At 38.4% G+C, this 27,143-nt stretch overlaps 1 protein-coding gene across 1 annotated transcript in view; it reads left to right on the forward strand.

Moving 5' to 3' along the window:
* Positions 1-27,143, forward strand: part of LOC307169594 (calpain-1 catalytic subunit-like) — a 29,865-nt gene that overhangs the window by 1,639 nt on the left and 1,083 nt on the right. Inside the window, exons 2-41 of the mRNA XM_079890328.1 lie at positions 8-77; positions 2,697-2,815; positions 3,595-3,728; positions 6,908-7,076; positions 7,979-8,062; positions 8,148-8,233; positions 10,419-10,487; positions 10,588-10,748; positions 10,887-11,050; positions 11,188-11,199; positions 11,313-11,524; positions 12,633-12,669; positions 13,748-13,813; positions 13,895-13,952; positions 14,028-14,092; positions 14,218-14,286; positions 14,376-14,454; positions 14,556-14,672; positions 15,892-15,950; positions 16,031-16,053; positions 18,295-18,541; positions 19,170-19,239; positions 20,894-21,012; positions 21,092-21,225; positions 21,295-21,463; positions 21,575-21,658; positions 21,745-21,830; positions 21,914-21,988; positions 22,391-22,551; positions 22,633-22,802; positions 22,903-22,914; positions 23,302-23,513; positions 23,685-23,724; positions 24,271-24,336; positions 24,417-24,474; positions 24,563-24,627; positions 24,753-24,821; positions 24,913-24,991; positions 26,806-26,919; positions 26,997-27,055. Of these exons, the coding sequence (XP_079746454.1) occupies positions 8-77; positions 2,697-2,815; positions 3,595-3,728; positions 6,908-7,076; positions 7,979-8,062; positions 8,148-8,233; positions 10,419-10,487; positions 10,588-10,748; positions 10,887-11,050; positions 11,188-11,199; positions 11,313-11,524; positions 12,633-12,669; positions 13,748-13,813; positions 13,895-13,952; positions 14,028-14,092; positions 14,218-14,286; positions 14,376-14,454; positions 14,556-14,672; positions 15,892-15,950; positions 16,031-16,053; positions 18,295-18,541; positions 19,170-19,239; positions 20,894-21,012; positions 21,092-21,225; positions 21,295-21,463; positions 21,575-21,658; positions 21,745-21,830; positions 21,914-21,988; positions 22,391-22,551; positions 22,633-22,802; positions 22,903-22,914; positions 23,302-23,513; positions 23,685-23,724; positions 24,271-24,336; positions 24,417-24,474; positions 24,563-24,627; positions 24,753-24,821; positions 24,913-24,991; positions 26,806-26,919; positions 26,997-27,055 (3,942 nt within the window). The remainder of the gene's footprint in view (positions 1-7; positions 78-2,696; positions 2,816-3,594; positions 3,729-6,907; positions 7,077-7,978; positions 8,063-8,147; positions 8,234-10,418; positions 10,488-10,587; positions 10,749-10,886; positions 11,051-11,187; positions 11,200-11,312; positions 11,525-12,632; positions 12,670-13,747; positions 13,814-13,894; positions 13,953-14,027; positions 14,093-14,217; positions 14,287-14,375; positions 14,455-14,555; positions 14,673-15,891; positions 15,951-16,030; positions 16,054-18,294; positions 18,542-19,169; positions 19,240-20,893; positions 21,013-21,091; positions 21,226-21,294; positions 21,464-21,574; positions 21,659-21,744; positions 21,831-21,913; positions 21,989-22,390; positions 22,552-22,632; positions 22,803-22,902; positions 22,915-23,301; positions 23,514-23,684; positions 23,725-24,270; positions 24,337-24,416; positions 24,475-24,562; positions 24,628-24,752; positions 24,822-24,912; positions 24,992-26,805; positions 26,920-26,996; positions 27,056-27,143) is intronic.

The following is a 27,143-nucleotide window of genomic DNA, read 5'->3' on the forward strand; positions in this document are numbered from 1 at the left end:
TTTACAGGAGCTGTGCTCGAAACCACAGTTCATCGTCGGTGGAGCGACACGGACGGATATCTGTCAAGGAGCTTTGGGTAAAATGAACATTTATTTTAATATTCTGTGTGCTAATCTTCCATGTTTGTCTAAATGACAAGAACCTTTTCAATACAGACCGTGCCTTTAGGTCAACAATACTGCACACTGAGTCACATATCTCTTCTCGCCCTCCTTATCTTAATTCTTTAAACATAGGATACCTGCAAGTCAATTGCATATTAAACGTTTTTAAGTACCTCAACCAATAATTCAGCATATTGCTCATTCTACTCTGTAAACAAAGGCAACCTAAAATGTGCTTCATGCGGTAATACTATTGTATGATTCATTATAAAAGGTAACAAATTATTTGTACTATTACTTGCAATGGAGAGTAAAAAATAAGTTGCTTTTGTGCTACTTTTTGGGGTTGGGCGTAATGTGCGTTACGTAATCAGATTACTTTTTTTCAAGTAACTAGTAAAGCATTGCTTTTAAATTTACAACAAAATATCTGAGTTACTTTTTCAAATAAGTAACGCAAGTTACTTTTCTGTTGCATTTACTCATTTCACTTGCACAAAAACAGAGTCAGCAATCCTCAAAATGAATTAAAACAGTGACATGCAATGTCAGAATCTTACGCAAACGTAGCGCATTACTTTCCATAAAAAGTACGCATTTAGTTACTTTTTTAGCGTGATATTGAAACTCATTACTTTTAAAAGTAACTTTCCCCAATATTGTTCACCATCATCTGACTGGGACTCTCTCTGTATTTAAAATAGTTTGCATGCAACAACAAATAGGCTGTATTACAAAAATGGCCTTTTTAGTGTGGCATAAGTGCATTTACACATCAAAATCGTGTGTTACGCACCTGAATGTTACATTTTTGACGTGAATTGACTGAAAAGAAAAAACGATCAAAACCGAATATTTTTGCGTACAGACGACAACGTTGTCAAAACAATCCTCGTTCACACAGATCCACGAAAACGACTAAAAACGCTGTATTATTCAGGCCAGGCCAGTAGTAAAGAAACACTAAGCACCTATAGATTGAACACGTATTACACATGGGCATGATGTCACCGTTTTCACAAATTCGCGTTTTTGTTGATTACACGGAGAAGATAACTTTATCTTTTGAAACCCGTTTCAAAAGTTTGCGTTTTCAGTTTTATGTTTTTAGTTGAAAACAGTGTCGTGTAAACGACCCCTCACTTTACTCATTATTTGAAAAAAAATTGATTGCGTAATACCCGATGCTTGTAAATCCGGTAAAGCGCATTAAGGTTAACTGTGAACTTGACAAGCAAACACTCACAAGCACTCCTAGGGCGGGTCAGTATTTAAAGGATGCTTTTAACCTAGAGCTCATACCATTGTTATTATTGTTAACTAAGACTTGTTTTCACTTAATGAAATAAAGCTGAAATAAAATAAAATACAAATATTAGATGCAAAAAAAAAAAAGTAAACTTAAAACTTAGAGGAAAATTAGAAATGTTGCCTTCACAACTAACCGAAAGAAAAAAAAAAAAAAAAAAGAAAAAAAACTAAAATAAGTGAATAATAAAAAAATTAAAAAAGAAAAAAGAAATGACAAAAGCACAACAAAAAGACTAAAACTTAAAATAAAATGAAAATAAAAACATAAAATGAAAATATAAAAATAAAAGCTAATTTTAAATATTAAATAAATACGGTAACAATTTACAATGTTTAATTTGTTAACATTAGTTAATGTATTAACTAACATGAACTAACATTGAGCAATACATTTGCTACAGTATTTATTAATCTTTGTTAATGTTAGTTATCGTTTGTTCATGTTAGTTTACACAGTGCATTAACTAATGTTAACAAATACAACTTTTGATTTTAATAGTGTGTTGAAATTAACATTTAGATTAATAAACGCTGTAGAAGTATTGTTCATTCTTAGTTCGTGTCAACTGTAGTTAACTAATGTTAACTGAAACCATATTGTGTTATATATATATGTGTTATTATAAACACTGTAACAGTATATAAACAATCCTAAAATAACATGGGAGGCTCATACCATTTAGCTTCACACTGCTAACTTTAGTAACGCCTCTCTCTCCCCTTCTATACTATCTTTTGCCTCATTCCTTCCTGTGTTGTGTTTACCACTGACTGAATAACTGAGCCAAACACATAATGCAAACCACCCGAACGCAGAAACTAGCCAGAGGGATTTCGAACAGTTATTAAAGGTTGCAGTTAAAGAGAGGAAAACCTGGCTGTATTTATCCTGTAATGTCTTAATGTGATACATGTGTCAGACTGCAGGAAAAGCAGCCTATTGTCTTTTAAAGAGAGCGGATTCAAGTCTCTGCATTTTCTACATGCATCTGCTTTCTCAGACTGGCAGCTCACCACTTGCGTGACATGAAAACCACAATAGCTGCTCCGATTTGATCACGAGGTTGAGTCCCTCCAAAATGTGTCTGTTCTTGTTTGTCTGCAGGCATTTGAATGTGATTAAAGTTGCATTTCAAATGCGAATCATTTTCCATATCTGTAGAATACTGAATAAGTGAGTAAGTGAGCAAGTGAACACAGGCCTCTCTGTGGCATGTTTAAACTCCAGACTGCAGAGCAGTTGTAAACACACAGTAACAGTCTCACTTCCTGTCTCTCAGGTGACTGCTGGCTGCTAGCGGCTATTGCTTCCCTGACCCTGAATGAAGACGTTCTGGCCCGAGTGGTGCCCAGCGGACAGAACTTTGATGACAGTTATGCTGGAATCTTCCATTTCCAGGTATCTGCAGTGTTTCCTCAAGTGTGTCACTATGCATTGGTGTTCATGTTACAATATAAAATCATTAGCATGCTAATCAACAATATGTACATTATATTTCTGAAGGGATTTGTTGCTTATTGCATATAATTGTAATAATATGCAATACATGACACTCCTTAAAATACTGTGGTGGTACAGGGATGGTATTTAATTATTATGTAATTTAACATATATTATATAATTACATTTTTATATACAGTATATCATGGAAACTATATTAATTTACCAAAAAAAAAAAAAAAAAAAAAAAAACAACAACATGGTATTACTATGGAAGCTTATTTTTGCCAAGCAATAAAAAAATAACAAGATGATTGTGACATCACAGGAATTACTTGCATTTTAAAATGCATTCCGGTAGAAAGCAGTTATTTTAAATACATTATATATTGTGAAAATATTGCATATACCATCTTTTCATTCCTATAAACGCAGCCTTGGTGAACGTTTAAATGGTAGTGTATATTGTGATACCATAGTACATGACTAAAAAAAACATGGTAATAGCATATTATATGTCTAAAAACCCAAGATAATACATAGTTCATATCCAAAAGTATGGTAAAATATGGTAATACTATACTGGTGTCCAGAAAAGCACTTTTTGGTGCATTTTCGTATTGCCTTTAATGCAGAGTTTGACTCTAAGTTTGTATATGGGTGTCTTTGCAGTTTAACACACATCTTGAGATCGAACAGATAAATCTGAGACTGCACCTTGAACCTTTGTCCTTTAGTTCTGGCAGTTTGGTGAATGGGTGGATGTTGTCATTGATGATCGGCTGCCGGTGAAAGACGGCGCGCTGGTGTTTGTTCACTCCGCCGAGGGAAATGAGTTCTGGAGCGCCCTGCTGGAGAAGGCCTATGCTAAGTTAGTGTTTGTGCATGTTGTTTCTTGTGTTTTTCTGTTTGGAAGGGCAATAATTACTGCAGTTAAGTTAGAACTGGCTAAACCAGAAAACCAGATTATTTGTGGAACTTGCTTTCTAGGAAAATAACAACAGAATAACCAAGTGTTTTCTTTAGGGTTGTCAATTGATTTGATTACTCTCAATTATTATTTTATTTTTTTTATTATTTTTTTTTTATTTTTTTTTTGTAATTATGGTAACACATTCAATTTTAATAAATTCAATTTGTAATATTTAATTATATAAATGAGGGAAAAAAAAATCACATAATTCTTACCTAACCCTAATCTAATAGTCTACTAATGCTCTAATGAGAGTTAGTTGACATGTAGTTGCAAAGTTACTTGTAGGTGAGTGTCTAAAGTGACCCATCAAAAAAGAGTGTAACCGAAAAAACTAGTCCCAAAAATCTGGTTGTTGAACTTTGGATACAAGCACAGCAGGCTTTAACCACCGCAGGTGTATTCCTGGAATAAGGGTGTGACTGCCCATAAACAAATGCTTAGAGTCTATGATTGGATCATTATTGCAGTGATTATTACTGTATGTTTCTAGCATGTTATACACTCACCTAAAGGATTATTAGGAACACCTGTTCAATTTCTCATTAATGCAATTATCTAATCAACCAATCACATGGCAGTTGCTTCAATGCATTTAGGGGTGTGGTCCTGGTCAAGACAATCTCCTGAACTCCAAACTGAATGTCAGAATGGGAAAGAAAGGTGATTTAAGCAATTTTAGCAATTTTATAAGGTGATTTAACGGGCCGGTCTGAGTATTTCACAATCTGCTCAGTTACTGGGATTTTCACGCACAACCATTTCTAGGGTTTACAAAGAATGGTGTGAAAAGGGAAAAACATCCAGTATGCGGCAGTCCTGTGGGCGAAAATGCCTTGTTGATGCTAGAGGTCAGAGGAGAATGGGCCGACTGATTCAAGCTGATAGAAGAGCAACTTTGACTGAAATAACCACTCGTTACAACCGAGGTATGCAGCAAAGCATTTGTGAAGCCACAACACGCACAACCTTGAGGCGGATGGGCTACAACAGCAGAAGACCCCACCGGGTACCACTCATCTCCACTACAAATAGGAAAAAGAGGCTACAATTTGCACGAGCTCACCAAAATTGGACAGTTGAAGACTGGAAAAATGTTGCCTGGTCTGATGAGTCTCGATTTCTGTTGAGACATTCAGATGGTAGAGTCAGAATTTGGCATAAACAGAATGAGAACATGGATCCATCATGCCTTGTTACCACTGTGCAGGCTGGTGGTGGTGGTGTAATGGTGTGGGGGATGTTTTCTTGGCACACTTTAGGCCCATTAGTGCCAATTGGGCATCGTTTAAATTCCACGGCCTACCTGAGCATTGTTTCTGACCATGTCCATCCCTTTATGACCACCATGTACCCATCCTCTGATGGCTACTTCCAGCAGGATAATGCACCATGTCACAAAGCTCGAATCATTTCAAATTGGTTTCTTGAACATGACAATGAGTTCACTGTACTAAAATGGCCCCCACAGTCACCAGATCTCAACCCAATAGAGCATCTTTGGGATGTGGTGGAACGGGAGCTTCGTGCACTGGATGTGCATCCCACAAATCTCCATCAACTGCAAGATGCTATCCTATCAATATGGGCCAACTTTTCTAAAGAATGCTTTCAGCACCTTGTTGAATCAATGCCACGTAGAATTAAGGCAGTTCTTAAGGCGAAAGGGGGTCAAACACAGTATTAGTATGGTGTTCCTAATAATCCTTTAGGTGAGTGTATGTTTGGCAACAGTTTTTCTAACACTAACTGATGGAGTGTGTAGCTTTTCATTTCTTAAACAACCATGTAGGAAGAAACATCATGGCCATATTGCAGGATGACAATGACATTCATCAGGCTCAAATTGTGAAAGAATGGTTGGGAGGGAGCATGAACAATTATTCTCACACATGAATTGGCATCTATGAGTCTCTGGACAAAAAATGTATGCACCTCTTGATTGAAACATCACAACATTTATTTCCATCAAGAGGAAATTTCCATTTATCGTTGCCAGCTGAACATGAAATGTCAACACCTGTTGTTTGTTGCGTTGTGTGTAAGATTGCCTACTAATTTTGGAACCACCATGTGAACTACGGGAATGGCCGGGAATGATGTCATGCATGAGCATTTATAGTAGGGTTGAAATAAAAAGTTGAATGTAGACTATAAACGAACTACACTAGTCGCATGACTTCAACGTCACAATCACTACGCTTCCGACAACTCTTTCAGAATCATTTTCCCTGAAACTTTGAGTTAACAAATAAACATAACAAGGCTGTGAAAGTGAATTAGTGAGTAGTTGAGAGTTTATTTGTTAGCTGTGAAGATGTTTAATGTCTCTGACAACCTCTGTAGTTCCATGGTCACTGTGATTTAGCAAAGTAAGACATGTTCCTGGATCAACATATTTTGTTGATCCTGGAATAACATTCCTGTCCCAAAATTTTGTCCTTACCCTATCCCTACCCCTAAACATAACCCTTCCCATAACTTTTCCCTAAAATCAGAGGGAAATGATAGGTGAATAACACTGATGTTGAAGCACCTCACCCTGGTTCTAAGCCTAAACTTGACATAAACTGTAAACTTGTCCCTCAAATCTGATTGGTTGATTGGAAAGTTGTTCCAGGATCAACAAAGATGTTGATCCAGGAACATGTGGTACTTGGTGAAATCCCATTTAGCTTCTTGTTAGAAACTACCTTTTTTAAGACAAGAAAAAGCTTTTAAACATTCACACAATTAATTATTTTATGTTGTAGAATAAGACGTGAAAATATCTTGAGCTTGTGTTCATAACCACAGACCTTATTTCAGGCATTTAACCAAAAACCCATTAAAAAACAAACAAAAAAACAATTGACTTCAGGATGATGAAGCCAGAAGTGTTAAAATGCTAATTTGTTTCTGTGAATTGGCCTACAATCTTTGTATAGTATCAAACATGTTGTTTAATAGGATTTACTATAGTTTATTTTTTAACGAGACTGTCTTATAGGCCTTAATTAGTTTCTGAAAACATTCCAAAGACATGTGCGCACATGTCGTTTCATAACTCTAACGGTGAGTTTTATGGTTTCTGGCAGGGTGAACGGCTGTTATGAAGCCCTGTCTGGAGGATCCACCAGTGAGGGTTTTGAGGATTTCACCGGAGGCATCGCTGAGAACTACGACCTGAGTAAAGCGCCGGCCAACATGTTTCAGATCATCCAGAAAGCCCTGGAATCTGGAGCTTTGCTGGGATGCTCCATCGATGTGAGATTCCTCTGCCTGCACTCATGACACTCATAAATTAATTTAAGTTACTCATAAGACAAGCGTCTTATGTAAATCTGTGTGTGTTCGTAGTTTATCGGGCATCAAGTCCAATAACTATATACAGAACAAATTTCACTAGTATAACGACACTAAGGCATGTTTACACCTGGTATTAAGATGTGGACGACACTAAATGCAGGTGTAAATGGAGTCTAAAACGTTTTGAGCTTGTCCACTTTCAACCACTTCCAGAGTAAGTGAAAACGCATTAGACCGGATTGCTTTCGCAGTGTAAACGCTCAGGTGGTCGAATGTGCCACAAAAGACAGTCTACTCTCCTCCTACTGACCTCATGCGTTAACATTATGGGAATCGCTCTAGCCAGGTGGGATTTAAACTTTAGTGGCTGAAGACCCAAGTTCGGTTTGAAGATGAAAAACATATCAAGCACAATGTTCTCTCACCATTCCTGATTTCTCACACACACACTCACCGTCTTGCGTCTGTCAGAGCAGAAACTGAAGCTGCTGCTCTCCATATATTTTCCCATAATCTCCGGTCGTGTTCAAATGTAAATTGCTCAAGATTATTTTCGTCCATTAGACTGAAAGATGTGAAAACCCATACATTAACCCGCCCATAGACCCTCCCCTTGAAGAAATCAGGACAGAAGTAGTTGAAAGTGGACAAAAGAGACAGATTAAAACAGCAGGTGTAAACGGGAATGTGGCTAACTTGTCTACTAGTGATCCGATTGTCCAAAACACAATTTAATACCAGGTGTAAACAGGGCCAAAAAAAGTTTAATATGCTTTGACCTGAATTTGGAAAAAACTTTTGGGTCATAAGCCCCGCCCTTTGTCAGATATCCCTGTTTAATGCTTATTTCTATGATGTAGATCACTAGTGCTTCTGATTCAGAAGCCGTCACCCGTCAGAAGCTGGTGAAAGGCCACGCCTACTCGCTCACGGGGGCGACAGAGGTATGAATAAAGTTATTGGCAAGCCCTTTTCTTAATGACAGAATTATTAAATTGTGTCATTAGAGTACATGCTATTTTTCTTCAGGTGAACTATCGTGGCCGTAAGGAGAAGCTGGTCCGTATGCGCAACCCTTGGGGGCAGGTGGAGTGGACCGGAGCCTGGAGTGACAGGTACGGTTTGATTACCGCCAGAACCAGAGATACGACATAAGTTCATCGGTATACTAATATAATTCACTAAACGTAACTGAAATAGCAGTTATTCAGAAAGTATGAGGTCGCAACCGTGCAGTGTCGATAAACTTGACTGATGAAAATGGTTAGAAACGAAGGGTTTTTTGACTTCGTCAGCAATAACAGAAATTGCAGATCATGAAAAGAATGAACTGATTTTAATTAAAACAAACATACCTTTGATTAAAAATCTGACAGTTGCAAAATTTTACGCATGAATTAGTGTGTAAAATCTTTATGCAAACGTTTTCACGAACAAATCATGATTCATCAATAACTTTCCCAGCCAACATTTGCATGTGGGCTTTTGATTGGCTGTCACTTGGGCTCTGCATGGGCAACCCAAAGGCCCTACCCAGATAAATTTGTCCTCCGGCTCCACATGGGTGTGTTAGCCCATTGGGGCCATGATTGGTCCATAGTGGGCTCTAAGTGGGGCCCATTTAGATGTTCATTGTATGGGCTCACTTGGGTCCCAAATGAGTGCTAATAATGGGGCCAAGTTGGGGTACACACAAATCCTTATGGGGGCCACATGGGTGATCACCCTGGACCCACAAATGGCCCCATTTTTTTTTTTTTTGTTTAACCACAATGGGTGAAAATTGGGCCTCATTTATTAATTTCTTTGAAGATTCCAGTGGGTCGGATAATTCACTATGCAAAATTCACTTTCCAACCACTCTTATTTTTATAAACCAGTACCTTACCAAACAAAGAATTCATAAAAGTGGCTGATTTTATGTGGTACTCCATATATTTTAAATGACATGATAAAATATCAACTGTAAAGATGACTTCAGCTCAGAATGTGTAAATCATGTTTTTTATTGAATGCCAAGATAAAACCTCTTGAATGCATCAGGATGAAATTCCTGTATAGCCTGTACAGACTCTTCAGATTCATACCTAAAGAATAAAGAAAGAAAAGACATAGAATTAGTAATAATTGGCTGGTCAAATGTGCAAACAGAGAGAGAGAGACATAGTTTACTCTGTGTTATTTCAGGAGAGTTTTTGCTGGTAGTTTTTGTTAAATGTTGATGTTGTCACACGACGGCAGGGAAGAGAAGTATCCAAGTACAGTAAAGTTTATTTTTGAAAACACAAACAGAGTAAATACAAGCAGGGCTGCAGATGTGGGAAGTACAAACAAGGAACAAAACATAAAACAAAACAAGGCTGACGATATTCCAGCAAAAACACTCATCCAAACGAGACAGAAACATAAGCAAATGTTTTACAAGGGGGATGTAAAGACAACGGCCGACACACAAAGACTTAAGCCCTATTCGGGCGGGACTAGAAAACACTCTCCCAGCTGTGTAATAAACACAGAGATGTTAGTCCAATCCCAATTGGTACATGAAATCACAGACGTCAGGGGATAAGAATTGTTACTCATTGTTTCCTCCACAGAATGAAAAATAAAAAAGGTAATTGACTTTTTATCTCACAATTCTGACTTTTTTTCTTAGAATTGTGTGATATAAAGTCGCAATTACAAGCTATAAAGTCAGAATTGCGTGATATAGTCGCAATTGCGAGAAATAAACACGAAATTCAGAGTTTTTTCTCAGAATTGCATGTTTATATCTCTCAATTCTGACTTTATAACACGCAACTGGGAGATATAAAGCCAGAATTGCATGATATAAAGTCGCAATTGCATGTTATAAAGTCAGAATTGTGAGATATAAACGTGCAATTTTATTTTGGTCAGCTAAAATTAGATGCTACTTAGACTAAAATGAATGAATGTGACAATGAAATACTGACTAAAAACACTAGAAATCATTAACATATAACCGTCCATATTGACATATGTGGCCTATTCAGAATTCATTAGTCCACCCCTGTTAAACAACAGTGTGAATTATGACAGCATTTGGAAGTTAGTCATTCAGTGCAAAAACACCTGACTATTTACATGAGTATTTGTGGTGCAAGAAATCTTGACTGTGGACAGAAGTGTAGAAAATGGCCTATGTTGAAATCATAGTTTTATGGAGTGCTTGGAACTTATTTGGAGACGATAGCATCAAACATCATCATCAAACATCTACATCAAACACTGAACTGCTGATGGTTATCTGAAGGGTTTATTTCTTCATTCCTTTAGTTCATCTGAATGGAACAGTGTTGCGGCTTCAGAGCGACCGAACGCCAACGCTGAGGATGGTGAATTCTGGTGCGTTTACAATCTAACATCCATTTACATAATATAGGGTATTAAAAAAGTTCCATACATTATATTAAATATGTATAACATGTTTTCTCTATTTGTTTAGGATGTCATTCTCAGAATTCCTAAGCCATTACTCTCGTATAGAGATCTGCACTCTGACCCCGGACACCATCACCAGCGATTCGGTAAAACACTGGGCCGTGACTAACCACGACGGCACTTGGAGGAAAGGCTCCACCGCCGGGGGCTGCAGAAACAACCCTTGTGAGCCACAAAAGAACTGCAAACACACTATAAGCATCATGAAGCAGATTCAGATTTCAGTGCAAACAAAATGATTCACATGGACAAAGTTTGGTTGGTTTGGTTTGATTAATAATAATGCATCCATTCATTGCTCAGACACATTCTGGATGAATCCTCAGTTTGTGATTAAGCTGGAAGATGACAATCCAGACGATAATGAGCCGGACTGCAGTTTCGTGGTGGGTCTGATCCAGAAGAACCGGCGCCGCCTTAGGAAAATGGGAGAGGACATGCACACTATTGGCTTTGCTATTTATGAGGTGGGTGGAGACACAAAGAGCAGTCTAAACATTGTGATTATGATGGATGGAGATGAAAGGAACACATGTACTTTAACAGAACTCCCAGATTACATTTGAACAATATCAAATCAATGTTTTTTTGTTTGTTTCCACAGGTACCTCCTCAGGTAAGCATTAAACTACAAAGAGGGGTGGTGACTTTTCCCTTGACCAATCATATATGAGAATTCACATTAGCCACAGCCTTCCTGGCTCGCTGATTGGCCTTTGTCTCCATCAGTTTCAGGGTCAGCGGGACGTGCACCTCGATAAGAACTTCTTCCTGACGCACGGGCAGAAAGCTCGCTCTGAGACTTTCATTAACTTGAGGGAGGTCTGCACGCGCTTCAAATTGCCTCCAGGAGAATACCTAGTTGTGCCTTCCACCTTCGAAGCCAACCTGGACGGAGACTTTTGCCTGCGTGTCTTTTCCGAAAGAGAGACAGAAACACTGTAATGTATCACATCTGTGTGATGTTTCCCTACTTAAAGGCACAACATGTAAGATTTTTTGGGGGCCCTATTTTAATTTGCAAGTGCACTTAGGGCGTGTCCAAATCCACTTTTGCTAGTTTAACGTCTGGAAAAATGGTCGGCGTGCCCGGCGTATGTTCTAAAAGGGTTATCCCTATTCTCTTAATGAGTAATGGGTGTGTTTTGGCCGTAACATGCAATATACCAATCAGAGTCTACTCTCCCTTTCCCTTCAAAAGCCAGCTGCGCTCGCGCCATGGCGGATTGCTGTTTACATGGCTGAATTTGCAAACGGAAAAATTTAACGCTTTTCTAGCGAGGAAACGGATCTGCTCGAGGTTAAAGCACACAAGCAGTCCATCTACGGGACAAAGTGTACATGCATTGTTGACCCACCTATAGACGCATATTACTAACGTGCTCTTTAAATAACAAAAATAAATAAATTGCGCCATTGACCAACTGAAACCTGGTCTAAAGTCAATGGCGCAATTTTTTTTTTTTTGTTATTTAAAGAGCACGTTAGTAATATGCGCCTATAGGTGGGTCAACAATGCATGTACACTTTGTCTATTTCTGTTGCCTCAAAATAGCAACGCGCCAACAATGCGCCTGAACACCTCGTTTTCAGACCAGCAGGCCCGTGGGTGCACAAATGGGCACAAATGCATTTGCTATTTAAACAACATGGCACAGGACATGAAAATGATAACTGCGTCGGACTGAAACTAGCAAAAAACACTTGCGTTGTGCTTGGCGCCGCATTTTGCCAGGTGTATGATAGGGCCCTTGGATTCAAATATCCAAAAACCATTTGAACGATTTTTTAATTTTCCCGATAATGTTTAAATCCAGAGAATCAGTGATGCTTTCCATCGGCTGTGGAGGTGAAGACGACAACTCCCATGATTCCACACTCATTCACGGTGTCATCAAGCTACGCCTTTGTTGTTCTTTGAATAAGCGAACTCTAGCGTTGCAACTTACATACTGTGCCTTTAATGCCAATATGCAAACAGAATATATTTTTATTTCAAATACTTGGTTCTGAATTTATTTGATTGGAAAATCGTATGTTTTCTCCTAGAATATGTGATGACCCTGTGGATGCTGAATTACCTGATGTAAGTAACTCAACAGACTGCTCTCAAATAATATAATGTATCGCTCTCAAAAGTTAACCGCATCACATTAGTTATGCTTCCTTCCAAAGTGGCTAATTCAGTTCATGCTGAAAATTGGAATACCACATAAAACATTTGGGAACAAAGCACCGTTTCTATCCCATGTGTTCAAGAGAACAAAATCGTCACTTCTAGGGAGTGCATCCTTCGGATGAGACGTTAAACCGAGGTCCTGACTCTCTGTGGTCATTAAAAATCCCAGGATGTCCTTCGATAAAGAGTAGGGGTGTAACCCCGGCATCCTGGCCAAATTTGCCCCTTGGCCTCTGTCCATCATGGCCTCCTAATCATCCCCATATACTGATTGGCTTCATCACTGTCTCCTCTCCACCAGTAAGCTGGTGTGTGGTGGGCGTTCTGGCGCAATATGGCTGCCGTCGCATCATCCAAGTGGATGCTGCACATTGGTGGTGGTTGAGGAGATCCCCCCATCTATGTAAAGCGCTTTGAGGTCTCAGAAAAAGCGCTATATAAATGTAACGAATTATTATTATTATTATTATTATTAGTTTTCAGTCACATGTTTTTTGTTGCCCATCAAAGAATTTATTCGGTAAATGTGTTTCCGTCATAGTTTATGAGCGTTTTCTTATCGGGTAATTTTTTTATCTGCTTCAATACGTACATACGTTTTTTTATTCACATTTTAAGATTTGATACGCATTTTACCGTTTCCATCCAACTTTTTTTATGCAATATCCTAAAATTTGCACAAATGGATGAAAACAAGCTATAGCCTGTCACTGAAAACAGCCTGTCACATGTTTATTTCTATTACTAGTAGAAATGTTGAAAATTATTACTAGTAAATTATAATTTCAATTTAATAATGATTAATATCTAATAGTAACAATAATAAATGAATAAATAATAACAACAATAATAAGAATCAATGAATTAAAAATAATCATCCTCATTAAGAAATATTAATATTTTCAGTTGTAATCAACATTTTGTCATATTGAAGTCGTATTGAACCTGAAACTTTCTTTTAAAATGTGCTTCTTCATGTTTTCAGGAGACTGTCTCAGACGCTGAAGTTGAATCTGGATTCAGAACCATGTTCGTAAAACTCGCTGGAGCTGTAAGTGGAGACGACTTGTTATGCAGTAAACGTTTATATATTCTGAAAAGCAGATCAACTGAATCATACTTCTCTCGCTAGGACATGGAAATCTCAGCCTTGGAGCTCAACACTATCTTAAACAGAATCATCGCAAAACGTAAGTACTCCTGCATCCTTTAGTTTACACTCGAGATCTAAGGGGGAGTCTAAGGAGCTGTGCGTTGTTTTGCAGGAACTGACATAAAGACAAGCGGCTTCAGTATGGAGACGTGTCGTGTCATGGTGAACATCATGGATGTATCCTCTCAGTTGCTACTCCTTACATTTTTATGTTTGTGTTAACGTGACATGTGCGCTGGAGTCAGGAATTACAAGAATTTGATGCGTTGCTGTATTGTAAATTTCCCTTAACTGTATCTCAGGACAGTGGGAATGGAAAACTGGGTCTTGGAGAGTTCGCTACTCTGTGGAAGAAAGTGCAGAAATACCTTGTAAGAGATCCCAAAACCCAGAAGCCTTTTACTTAATTAACCATTTAACATTATTCTGAACATGTTGTCTTATTTTAAAATCACCCCAGGCAATTTACAAGAAGAATGACATGGATGGCTCAGGAACCATAAGCACTCCAGAGCTGCGGATGGCACTGAAAGAGGCCGGTGAGTCAAGCCAGACTCAGATACTCGCATACATACAAGCAATAATCTTATTTTGGGATGTATTTTAATATTCACTGCTTGGTTTCTCATTCCTCTCCTAGGTTTCTGCCTGAATAACGCTATATTTCAGCTGCTGGTAGCACGTTACGCTGAGACAGACATGACCCTTGACTTTGATAACTTTGTGGCCTGCCTCATGCGTCTGGAGATGATGTTCCGTAAGTCCCTTGAGTGTTCGTTTATCAAATATCTTGCAGTGAACACATTTAATCAAATTTAGATTTAAAGATAGGGTAGGTCATTTTCAGAGCAGCTAGCAATAGCGAGCTAGCTTTAAAAGCATGAGATCCCACCCTCCCTTTAGAGCGTCTCCAAAGCCACGCCTCCTCCAAAACACATGGAGAGTCTGCAAACCTACTATTTCATTAAAATACCTCATGTCTCAAAGCACATAACATTACAATATTAATGAACATAAGCAACTTAAAGTGCTCTGACCTGTACCACCTGACTGCTGCAGATTCATTTCGGCGTTGATAGTGTTGCAATAAATTTGAGTCACGAACATCAGAGTATAACGTCACAGGTTTCCATCTCTTCCAAATTACAGTAGTTATGTTGTGAACGCAGCATAAGCTGGTTGTTTTGGTTCAGGAGGAACTGTAAAAGGCAGCTGATGTTTTGGTTGCGCTGCTCGGTGACTGACGTCTGTCTAACTCTGCATAGCATGAAACGCGCTAATGACGTGTGATGTCTGCGCGAGCAGGTGCGCGGAGGTATAGAAATACATACTTTGACCAGCAGGTAGGACATCTTATCCGGTCCGAATGCAATGATTGGACGAACCTTATTTGGTCCTAAGACTTCCACAAAAGATATTTGTACTAGGGATGGCCATTTGTCAAAAATATTGAATTCAAATTGGTCTCATAAAAAATGAATACAATGTAATCTGCTACAACGCATGTGCAGGTTACTTTTCCTTCTGAAAAAGTGCGCACCCCGAGTCCGTGTTGCTCAGGTCCACATGATAGCTTTCACATTACTGATTTTTCATGCGAGCCATGCCCCCGGTCCGAATTCTGCCAGTGTAAAAACACCCTTAGTTTGCGAGCTTATGATTTCACTTTTATTTTTATTATAATTAATAATTACAGATTGAATATTCAACTATTCATGCACACCCCTAATATGTACATGTTTAAATATTTAGACCACTTCTGTTATTGATTGCTATCAGGATTTGAAGAGAGTTTCAACCAGGATAACAAAAAATTGCCTACCCTGCCTTTAACAGATTTGACCCTAAAATCTGCATATAAAATCTCTGCAGATTCTGTCTAGGCATTTGATGTTGGGTCTGCGCCCCTGTAGATATGCAGAGGTTTTGTACTACATCTCTGGTCTGATCATTGTGAATGTGTCTCTCATTTCTAGGGGTGTTCAAAAAGCTGGATGCCCACAAAAGTGGCTTCATTGAGCTGGACTTTCAGCAGGTTTGTCACGCTATAATTTTTTTTTAAATGTAAATATTTAAATAAATACATTTTTTAACGCATTTTCTATATTTTTTTAGTGGCTGAACTTTACCATGATTTAGATGACAACAGACCGCACCACTCAAGAATGAATTATTAAGATTACATGTGTCAAACTTTTAAAGATAGGTATTTACTTTTATTTTTTAAATTGTCTATTGCACTTTTGACCAGTCTTACTTCCATATTTTGCATGATTTTATTGTGTTTGACATTGTCCACACTATTTTCGTTTACAAATGGAAGCATTGTTGAACCAGGAGAATTTTAACCACTGTGTAATAAAACTGTGTGCATTGTTATTATTATTTTTTTCTCTCTCTGAAGAACATTATTAAACACTTTTGAAACTGTACGAACTCGTATTTTTGTACATCAATGGAAGTTACTAAAGAAACACTTCCGGTCCCTTTAAGGCATTTGACGTCTCAGCTGTCAATCATTCGCTAGTCCCGCCCTCATAGGCGTGGCCGTGCACTGCGGTACCCTGATTGTTGTCTCATCTGCACGGATCCGGTCATCATTCCCTATTGTCAGTTAATTTAAAACGAACCCGCTGGGCTAATAACCATAACGACAACTAAACGGTGGTAAGTTTTGTTTAACTTTTCCGTGTTAATATGCGATATCCGTCTGTTAGTATAAAACCTCTGCCCTATATTTCTAGCAAGTGACGAAACTATTTTCTTATTGCTTATTTGTTTAATTTCTACCGGCGATTGTGAATCGATATTAATAATTGTAAACAAAGGGGTCACATTTAGGATGTGCATTTATATATATATATATATATATATATATATATATATATATATATATATATATATATATATATATATATATATAATGAACTCATTTACAACAAAAGATACAAACTGATAGTGAATATGTGGTGAATATGTGCAACTGTTTTTGAGGGTGTGTTCATTCATCAACTAAAACAAACACTAGAATGCTGATGCTCAGTCTGGCCTATTGATTTCACATCACTAAGTCAGCTGACATTGTATCAGTAGCCACTGTTTACATTCCACATGATCTGCCCTACTGCACCTCGAAAAAATCCACAGACTAGTTAAAAGTTTGTCATTTTGGTATAGTTTCAAGAGTATGTTTTGGAGAACATCCACTGCCCTTTTAAACCTTATATAAATATATAAATTAACAGTTATGTGTACATTTAACACTTACATGCAGGCAACAAAAAAGTATCACATGTTAATATTTTTTGTTACAAAGTAATACAAACTACAAAGTTACAAACTACAGTTACAGTGCTTTGGATTGCCATGTAACAACCAAAGTACATGAATATACAGTATACACAATGGTATCAAAATACCATGGTATTACTGTCTGTTAGCATCACTGTACCATGTTAACATGAATTCATCATGTGGTAGCATTAGCAAATTAGCCATGAACTGATTTCTCTTTCTGATCAATACATTTCTAAATTACCTTTTTCTCCTCAAGCCCACGGCCCTCACAAGGAACTGAAGGTATATTCGCCATCTTGTCTTTCTGTAGTACCAGTTTAAATTAAGGAATGATAATGACCTAAATATGGACTATTTAACAGTTATCTCAGCTGGGTGTATGAGGTTTCCTTTAGCTAACGCTTAGAGAACTGCCCTCCATGGACATTGCATTGTCCATGAAATCATGGTAAACAGGGTCTGGAAATCTGCAGAGCTGATGTTTAACCCTATTACAAGTCAAGACCACATGAAATCAGCCAGTCATTAGCAAACCTCTCTCCACCCTCAGTATGGCGCTAATCGAGTGACTGTTGTAGAGGGCATTTCTCTCAGCACGCTGGACTAAAAGCCGCATGAATGCTGCTGCACTAATAATGGCAAAGTGGGTGACCATAAGCGAACATAAGCAAGCATCATAAGCTTTTAGCAGCAGCACTTTGTGCTAAACGCTCAAGAGACATTGAACGCGTGCTGTCGAATGATTGGTGCTATTCCTGTGCTAGCTTCTAGTCATATGCACACACTTTTACTCTTTTGTTTTGTTTGGTGTAGCGGTTAAAGCTCTGAACTTGTGATCAGGAGGTTCCTGGTTTGATTCCCACAAGAAGCGAGCCATGAGCTATAATCATTTAAAGCGATAGCTCACAAAAAAATTGTCCCTGTTGTTCCAAACCTGTGTTGCAAACAGAGAAATGTTGAAGAAAGTGCATATCTTTTCCATATATTGAAAGTAAATGGAGACTGTGGGATACGGGTTTGGAACAAAATGGGATGGGATCTACTTTGTGTTTAAATGACTACCTTATTTTGGTGCGCTACAGTATGTTTTCAATTGGAGGAGTGTCGTCGCGTATCTACAAGGAGCGCTTGCAGGCTGAAGGGATGGGAAGCAATGACAATGCAGTCAAGTTCCTGAACCAGGACTACGAGGAGCTGAAGAGAGAGTGTGTGGAGAGCGGCAGGCTGTTTGAGGACTCCTGCTTTCCCGCCGTGCCCCAGTCACTGGGCTTCAAGGAGCTCGCGCCAAACTCCTCCAAAACACGCGGTGTGCAGTGGATAAGACCCACTGTGAGTGTCACAGAGCACCGTCTATACAAGCAGCATGGTAGAAACCACATACAACTGCATAGTCACTGAGGGAACATGTTTTTGTTTTGTTTTTGGCACATTTTGACACTGAAAAAAGACTGAGCTAGCCTCGAACTCTCATGTCCCAAGATGCAACATCTGGTGCTAATTACCGAGACAGATTTGAAATTGAGAGTTAAATTACTTTGTAATGGACAAGCAAAAATGAAATATTCCCTCTTTTCTCTAAAAAAAGGAAAGGAAATATCCATATGTATGCTGAAACATTTAATTAATTTAAATTGTTTAATTTCTTCATACAAGCAGCAAGTAATGTAATTTCTTCATTGAATCATCAAGGAGTGTTATATTTGTCTCGGCCTGTGTACCATTGTCAAACTCAATATTTTCATTGGCAAACTGACAGTATCCAACCTGTTCAATATATGTATAGACTTGTTGGCATCTCATATATTAAAGACAGAGACATTGAGTTCATCTCGCAGGCGTATGATGAAGATGTTTGATGATATGGTTGATATGTAGTCATGCGCAAAGTGTGTTATTAGGTTGACAGGGAGAGTATCACACTTTGGCTGAGGTGTATCTGCTTGCGTAATGTTTGCAGGAGCTGTCGAACAATCCTCAGTTCATAGTTGGCGGAGCCACTCGGACAGATATTTGCCAGGGGGCTCTAGGTGAGTATGTACTATACGAGCCTGGGTGTGTATGTTTGTGCGTGCTTGCACACGTTAACGAATGTCAAAAGATTAATTTGTGTTCACTGCAGTTTGGGTGATCCTACAGCTTAAATCTAAGCAAAACAGAGTATGTATACAAACTTCACACATAGCCTATTGGCTGTCAAATGTTGCCACACAAATGAAGAAACCGATGTCTCCCAATCATTTTTTATGAAAAATAACTTGTTCAACATCATATATTTGCAGACATGCATCAATGTATTGTAGACATAAAAGCATAGGTAGGCTATTAGCATGATTTGCACATTAGCATGTTTTTATTAACATGTAAATGTAATGTAATATTATATTACATGGACGATAGATAGATGGATGGATAGATAGATAGATTTTACTGCATATATTATATAATTTGGGTTTATTACAGTTGGTTTTATGAATGACTTTATGACAAATCCCACTTAGTCAAAATCTGATTCATTCATTATGTTACTATGATCACAATGCATAGTGTTTTATGTCGCTTCTGAGAGGAAATGTGTGTTAGAGGGCTAGATGAATGTGTGTGTTTGTTTCCTGGCTGGTGGGAGTGCTCAAACACGATGCCTGAGTGGTGAGTCACGCATTAGAGAACTCTGCCATTGCTGGCTGCAAGCCACAGCCCACAGCGCGTGTCTGTGTGTGTGTGTGTGTGTGTGTGAGAGAGAGAGAGAGTCTGTGGGTGTGCACTCATTAGTGCCGACGTTTGTACAGCAAACACAGGGTGGAGTAGGATGGGGAAGCTTATCGCAGAAATGCATTTTACCTTTCAGTTAGCACATAGAAAAGATTGAGCCGCCTCAGACATACGGACAAACGGGTTTGGCTTTGCCAAGGGTGTTTGAGATAAAACAGCATTCATCCTAAGTAAATATAGAGTACGGAAGTATCTCAAACATAAACACATTCTCCTCCCCCTCTTTGGCTGTGGGTGTAGGGCTCCCCCTAATGGGTCATTGTAGTACACACATATTTATCATACTAGTTATTGTTTCTTCAGAATTAGCTTCTCAAACTTTGAAGACGAACAATTCTTGTAGTAACAATTGCTGTATTATCAATTGTATTTTGGCTAAAACTATGGTGCATTTATTAACCATGGTACATTTTTATAAGGGTAATAGGTTTGAAAACTTTTATAAACCTTTCAAATTGTTTATAAATGCATTTTTTTTTTTTTACATTCATGTGCCCTCATGATAAATAACCTCTCCTCCCTCTGGCAGCATCATCTCTTCTCTGATGATGTGTTTACTGGCATGAGGGTGGGGCAGCCTGTCAATCACATGAGATCGACCAATAGCAAACCACAACCATCCAATAAATTCCTGATTTACAAAAATAGTCGCGCCCTACATTTTCTCTTCGAGAAGCCATTTTACTCGGATATAAGCCACAATAGGGCAGAAAAAAACTATTACCGCCTCTGTTTAATGCCGATTTAATAGTAAAAAAAACTTTCAATAAACATTTTTTTTTGGACTGGGGAGGACGTTTTCAGTTATAAGCATTGTTATAGTACATAAGGTTCTTTTTTCCTCAGAATGTCTTGCCCTATAGGCTTCCACTGTAAATTATATACAGTAACAGTATTTTCTGTGGTAATCAGGTGACTGTTGGCTTTTGGCTGCTATTGGGTCCCTGACTTTAAACGACAAGCTGCTTCACAGAGTTGTACCTCATGGGCAAAGCTTTACGGACGAGTATGCCGGCATCTTCCACTTCCAGGTGCACAGCCGACTGCTAATAAACTATATTTTTCTTTACTTTACCATGCACTAATGTGTGTTGTTTCCTTGTTGTGCAGTTCTGGCAGTTTGGCGACTGGGTGGACGTTGTGATTGATGACCGATTGCCTGTAAAGGATAAAGAGCTAATGTTTGTTCACTCAGCAGAGGGAAATGAGTTCTGGAGCGCCCTTTTGGAGAAGGCCTATGCCAAGTGGGTCTCTTCCTCTCTTTTCTTTTATATGCCATTTATAGGGACCATAATGTGTGTTTGTGCCTGTAGGCTGAACGGCTCATATGAAGCTCTGTCGGGAGGTTCCACCACCGAAGGCTTTGAGGACTTCACCGGTGGAGTGGCCGAGATGTACGAGCTGCGTAAAGCTCCCAAAGACATGCACCGCATCATTGCCAAAGCCTTGGAGAGAGGCTCACTGCTGGGCTGCTCCATTGATGTGAGTCCCAACAGCGCCTACTACAGGCCTGGAGACACATCTCAACATTTATGAGTTATCCAAATAAAGATGGACAGTTTTTTTGTGTGATTTAATGTGTTTGTCTGGTAGATCACCAGTGCCTTTGACATGGAGGCCGTGACCTTTAAGAAGCTGGTGAAGGGGCATGCGTACTCCGTCACAGGTCTCAGAGAGGTCAGGATCACGTCTAAAATGTATCTTGAGCTCATTAGTTTATCATTTTAATCATTTACATCAATCTTTTGTTGTTTTAATTTTAGGTGGATTTCCGTGGCAGGAGAGAGAGGTTGATCCGCGTCCGAAACCCTTGGGGGCAAGTTGAATGGACAGGGGCTTGGAGTGACAAGTGAGTCAGCCAATCAGAATGAATTTGAATGGACTTGCTATACCGGACATGCTCAAAGTATAACACTTATACTTCATTTCCAGTTCTTCTGAGTGGAATGGAATTGATCCAGCAGAAAGAGAGGAAATGAACAACCACATGGAGGATGGCGAGTTTTGGTAAATCTCCTGCATAGAAATCTGATCTTTATGGATTATGCGCTCTATATTAGGGCTGTGAGTTAGTTCCAAGAAGAAGTGATTCTTTGATTCTGAGATGTTGGGAGTCCAGACTCCAGAGTCGACTCCAAAGCTTTGGATATACGCGAGTTGCATGTTTCGGAGTGAAGCGCAGCACTGTGTTCATTTATACGTGAGTTGCATGTTTCGGAGTGAAGCGCGAGCAGCTCATTATCTGCCGTGTTTTTTCTCAAAAATCAAGAGAAATAGTCTGGTATCAGTTCTTGGAATCGACTCCAATTCCAAAAGCTCTTGAATTGAATCATTTCTATTTCCTGTGTATACTTTTTCTTCACAGAGTTTTGCTGTGATACTGATGCTTTGCTTCTCTGCCCACATCAGGATGCCATTTGAGGAGTTCAAACGTCAGTTTTCTCGTCTGGAGATCTGTAACCTCACACCAGATGCTCTGAGTGAAGATTCTCTAAATTTCTGGAACACGATTAAGTTTAATGGCACCTGGAGGCGAGGAAGTACAGCAGGGGGCTGCAGGAACCACCCCAGTGAGATTAATTCACAATGCAACTTATTCATCAGCTAAAACATACTGCATTACACATCTAGTTTGGTGTCTCTTTTGTCAGATACATTCTGGATAAATCCTCAATATAAGATCACGCTACAGGAGGAAGATGATGATCCTGAGGATGATGAGGTGGCCTGCACATTCATGGTGGCCTTGATGCAAAAGGACAGACGGCGTTACCGCAAGCAAGGACAGGACATGCACACCATCGGCTTCGCCTTATATGAGGTTTGAGGACAAAAATTAAGAAACAGCACTCACAGACTTTGTTAGATATCATGGTTAACTTATATCATACCTAATTTCTTGTCTTTTTTCATGTTTTTAGGTCCCAGAAGAGGTATGTCATCTTTTCAGTTTTATATGAATCTAAAGGTGAAGTGTATAAAACACTTTGTAATCTGCAGAGGCTTTTAATTAAGTCATTTCTAGGTTGATATTCCCCTAATTGTATAAACACTGTGTCCCTGTGGTGTTTTCAAAATATTGCTCTGTTTGTTTGAGTATTTTGACCAGCCCCGCATAGTAACAGCGGCTTAACCAATGCCGTGAGTGTGGGGCGGAGCTATCTGTTTAACTGACCAATGACAGACAGGGAAGTGTTCAGGAAACCTGTTTAAAAACAATAATTTTTTCATCTGTTTGGTGGTGGAGAAATTACAGACTTCACCTATAAATTACATTCATAAACTTGTGATGTTAAAAGCTGTATTTCTTCTGTTTTTAGTTTCGTGGCTCCCAGAGTGTTCACCTCAAGAAGGAGTTTTTCTTGCGTCAATCGTCCTGTGCGCGGTCTGAGAGCTTCATTAATCTGCGAGAGGTCAGTACGCGACTGAAACTGCCACCGGGCGAGTATCTCATTGTCCCTTCCACTTTTGAGCCTGGAAAAGAGGCTGACTTCGTCCTGCGAGTCTTCACAGAGAAACAGTCAGAAACTCAGTAAGTGACTTGACCATTCATCTACAACAAACACCAGTAGTATAAATAAGTAGTTTAAAATATTGATTATATTTAATTATTTAGCTTTTTTGGAGTCGCCTGTTTGTTGTATTTCATTGTGCAGCATCATTATGGAGAACACAAAAAAAAATCTTCTTTTTTTTTTTTTAGCGAAATGGATGATGAGATTTCATTTAACCTGGAAGATGAAGTAAGTACTTTTCTACAGAAGTTTGTTTTCGCCATGAAATAAAAATAAATAAAAAAGACAATTGCTCTACTTTTTTGCAATTCTGACTTCTTTTCTCTGAACTGTGAAATATAAACTGCCAATTTCGAGTTATAAAGTCCAATTCTGAGGGAAAATTGGCAGTTTATATCTCACAATTCAGAGAAAAAAGTCAGAATTGCATTGCGAGATGCAAACTCGTAATTCTGAATTGTGAGATCTGAAAAAAGATTGCGAGAAAAAAGTCAGAATTGTGAGACACAAACTCGCAATTGCGAGAAAAGTCATAATTTTCAAGTTCATATCACGCAGTTTGACGAAAAGAATCACGAGATGTAAACTCGCAATTGCAAGGAAAATGCCAGAATTGTGAGATAAAAAGTTGCAATTACCTTTTTTATTTTTAATTCCATGGCAGAAACAAGCTTCCATGCTTTTCTCATATTGCAGATGGAAAAAAGTACATAGACTTACATTTAAGGAAGGAACAGTGTATATCCAATGTATAAATGTGTGTTTTATTCACAGGAAGAGGTTTCAGTGGAGAATATTGATAACTCTTTCAAAAAAATGTTTGCTCAGCTGTCTGGAGAGGTGTGTATGTGTCTGTGCGTGTCTTGATTAATGATATTGTGTATTCCATTAGATTAAACTTGATCTAAACTCTCTTGTAGGACATGGAGATTTCAGTTCAGGAGCTCAGGACCATTCTGAACCGAGTGGTGAGCAAACGTAAGCTCGGCTGAGGTTTTCAAGTGTTCACGTCTGGTCTGTGTCTATGTGTGCTTGAGAAACACCTCTACTCTTCTGTGTTCTGCAGACAGGGACTTAAAGACAGATGGGTTCAGTATGGAGTCGTGCAGATGCATGGTCAGCTTGATGGATGTATCCTCTGATTCTGAAATGCTAACGACTTTTGCTTATCAGATTGCGTACTGTATATGCATTTTGGCGGATTATTAATAAGCATTTAGTTTATACTGTAATGTGCCTTGACTGATCGAACTCAGAAAGATGGCAGTGCACGGCTGGGAATTGTGGAGTTCCAGATTCTGTGGAATAAAATCAGGAAGTGGCTGGTGAGAAACTGAGTGGTTCATCAATCATCACATATTCCTCCCTACATCACATAGTATGGTGGCAACTCATACTCGTTTATCTCATTTGCAGGGCATTTTCAGAGAGTTTGATCTGGATAAATCTGGCACAATGAGCTCCTATGAAATGCGCCTGGCTGTGGAGTCAGCTGGTAATAATCAGTTTTTAATGTTAATCTTGTGTGGTTCCTGGTTAGAGACTAAAGATCAAATACTGATTTGATTTTGATTCACAAGGCAAGCTCTTGATGCGATCCCAGTTTCAAATCAAACTGATTTGGAACCTGTGGAAGCTTGTTTCCGCCACAGAATAAGAAATAAAAAAGGTAATTGCGACTTTTTATCTCTCAATTCTGACTTTTTTCTCCCAATTGCATGATATAAACTCGCAATTGCGAGTTATAAAGTCAGAATTGCATGAAAGTAGCAATTGCGCAATATAATGTCATAATTGTGTGTTATAAAGTCATAATTGCGAGATATAAACTCACAATTGCGAGTTATAAAGTTGGAATTGCGTGATATAATCTCGCAATTGCGAGTTATAAATTCAGAATTGTGTGATATAAACTCGCAATTGCGAGTTATAAATTCACAATTGCGTGAAATAAACTCGCAATTGCGAGTTATAAAGTTGGAATTGCGTGATATAAACTCGCAATTGCGAGTTATAAAGTCAGAATTGCATGAAAGTAGCAATTGCGCAATATAATGTCATAATTGTGTGTTATAAAGTCATAATTGCGAGATATAAACTCACAATTGCGAGTTATAAAGTTGGAATTGCGTGATATAATCTCGCAATTGCGAGTTATAAATTCAGAATTGTGTGATATAAACTCGCAATTGCGAGTTATAAATTCACAATTGCGTGAAATAAACTCGCAATTGCGAGTTATAAAGTTGGAATTGCGTGATATAAACTCACAATTGCGAGTTATAAAGTTGGAATTGCGTGATATAAACTCGCAATTGCGCGTTATAAAGCCAGAATTGTGTGATATAAACTCGCAATTGCGAGTTATAAATTCAGAATTGCGTGAAATAAACTCGCAATTGCGCGTTATAAAGTCAGAATTGTGTGATATAAACTCGCAATTGCGAGTTATAAATTCAGAATTGCGTGAAATAAACTCGCAATTGCGCGTTATAAATTCAGAATTGTGTGATATAAACTCGCAATTGCATGTTATGAAGTCAGAATTGCGTCAGTTGCAATTGCGAGTTATAAAGTCAGAATTGCGTGAAATAAACTCGCAATTGCGAGTTATAAAGTCATAATTGTGTGATTTAAACTCGCAATTGCATGTTAATAAGTTATACACTTTTTTTCTCAGAATTGCGAATTTATTTCATGCAATTCTGACTTTATAACACGCAACTGCAAGTTTATAGGCCTATCACAATTCTGAGAATTGCGTCAGAATTGTGAGAAAGTCGCAATTACCTTTTAAATTGTTTTATTCCGTGGCAGAAACAAGTTTCCATAGGAACCAGAATTGATCCAAGAGCTTGTGAATCAAAATCGAATCAGAAGATCTGTATGGATACCCATGCTTAATCTCGATAACAGATGTCTTTAACAAATTGATTTGAATCAGATTCATTTCGATATATTTCAGTTATAGTGACCATTTTACTTGCACATGATTTCGGGAATCGAGGCTGTATGCTTTAAAGTTAATAAGTTCAAAAGAGTCATTCTTTCAGGCATCAGGTTGCTCTGTTTTTTATTCACTAAAAAGAACTGATTCATAAGAGTAATTTGTTCATGAAACGGGTAATGCTGTATATTTTTGATTCCCAAGAGTGAAGCAACTCATCAAGTTTAGAAATACGTTTTATGCAGCCACTGTAAATCAATCTATTTTGGGATTTTAAGAACATATTAGGATCATTCCAATTAAATGCGTGTTTAATCAGTGAAAATCTATCGTTTTACCAGTGCCTATTTTCTTGTCCTAAGGTTTTAAACTGAATAACAAGCTTCATCAGATACTGGTGGCGCGATATTCCGAAGGAGATACAATTGACTTTGACAACTTTGTCTGTTGCCTGGTCAAACTGGAGACCATGTTCAGTATGTCATTTATTTATTTGTATCATGTATTCGCTAATATTCCACTAGAATATCTCATTGACTGTCGTATTCAACAGGGTCTTTTAGAGAGCTGGATAGAGAGGGGTCAGGCATCGCAGAACTCAATATAAGCGAGGTGGGTAAAGTGTCTCCTATGTTCTTCAACATGGTAAGACATATAATTGATAATTAATATTGTATATAAAGGAAATGAATTTGTTAAC

The sequence above is a fragment of the Squalius cephalus genome (assembly GCF_949319135.1).
Source record: "Squalius cephalus genome assembly, chromosome: 13".
NCBI classification, from domain to species: Eukaryota; Metazoa; Chordata; class Actinopteri; order Cypriniformes; family Leuciscidae; genus Squalius; species Squalius cephalus.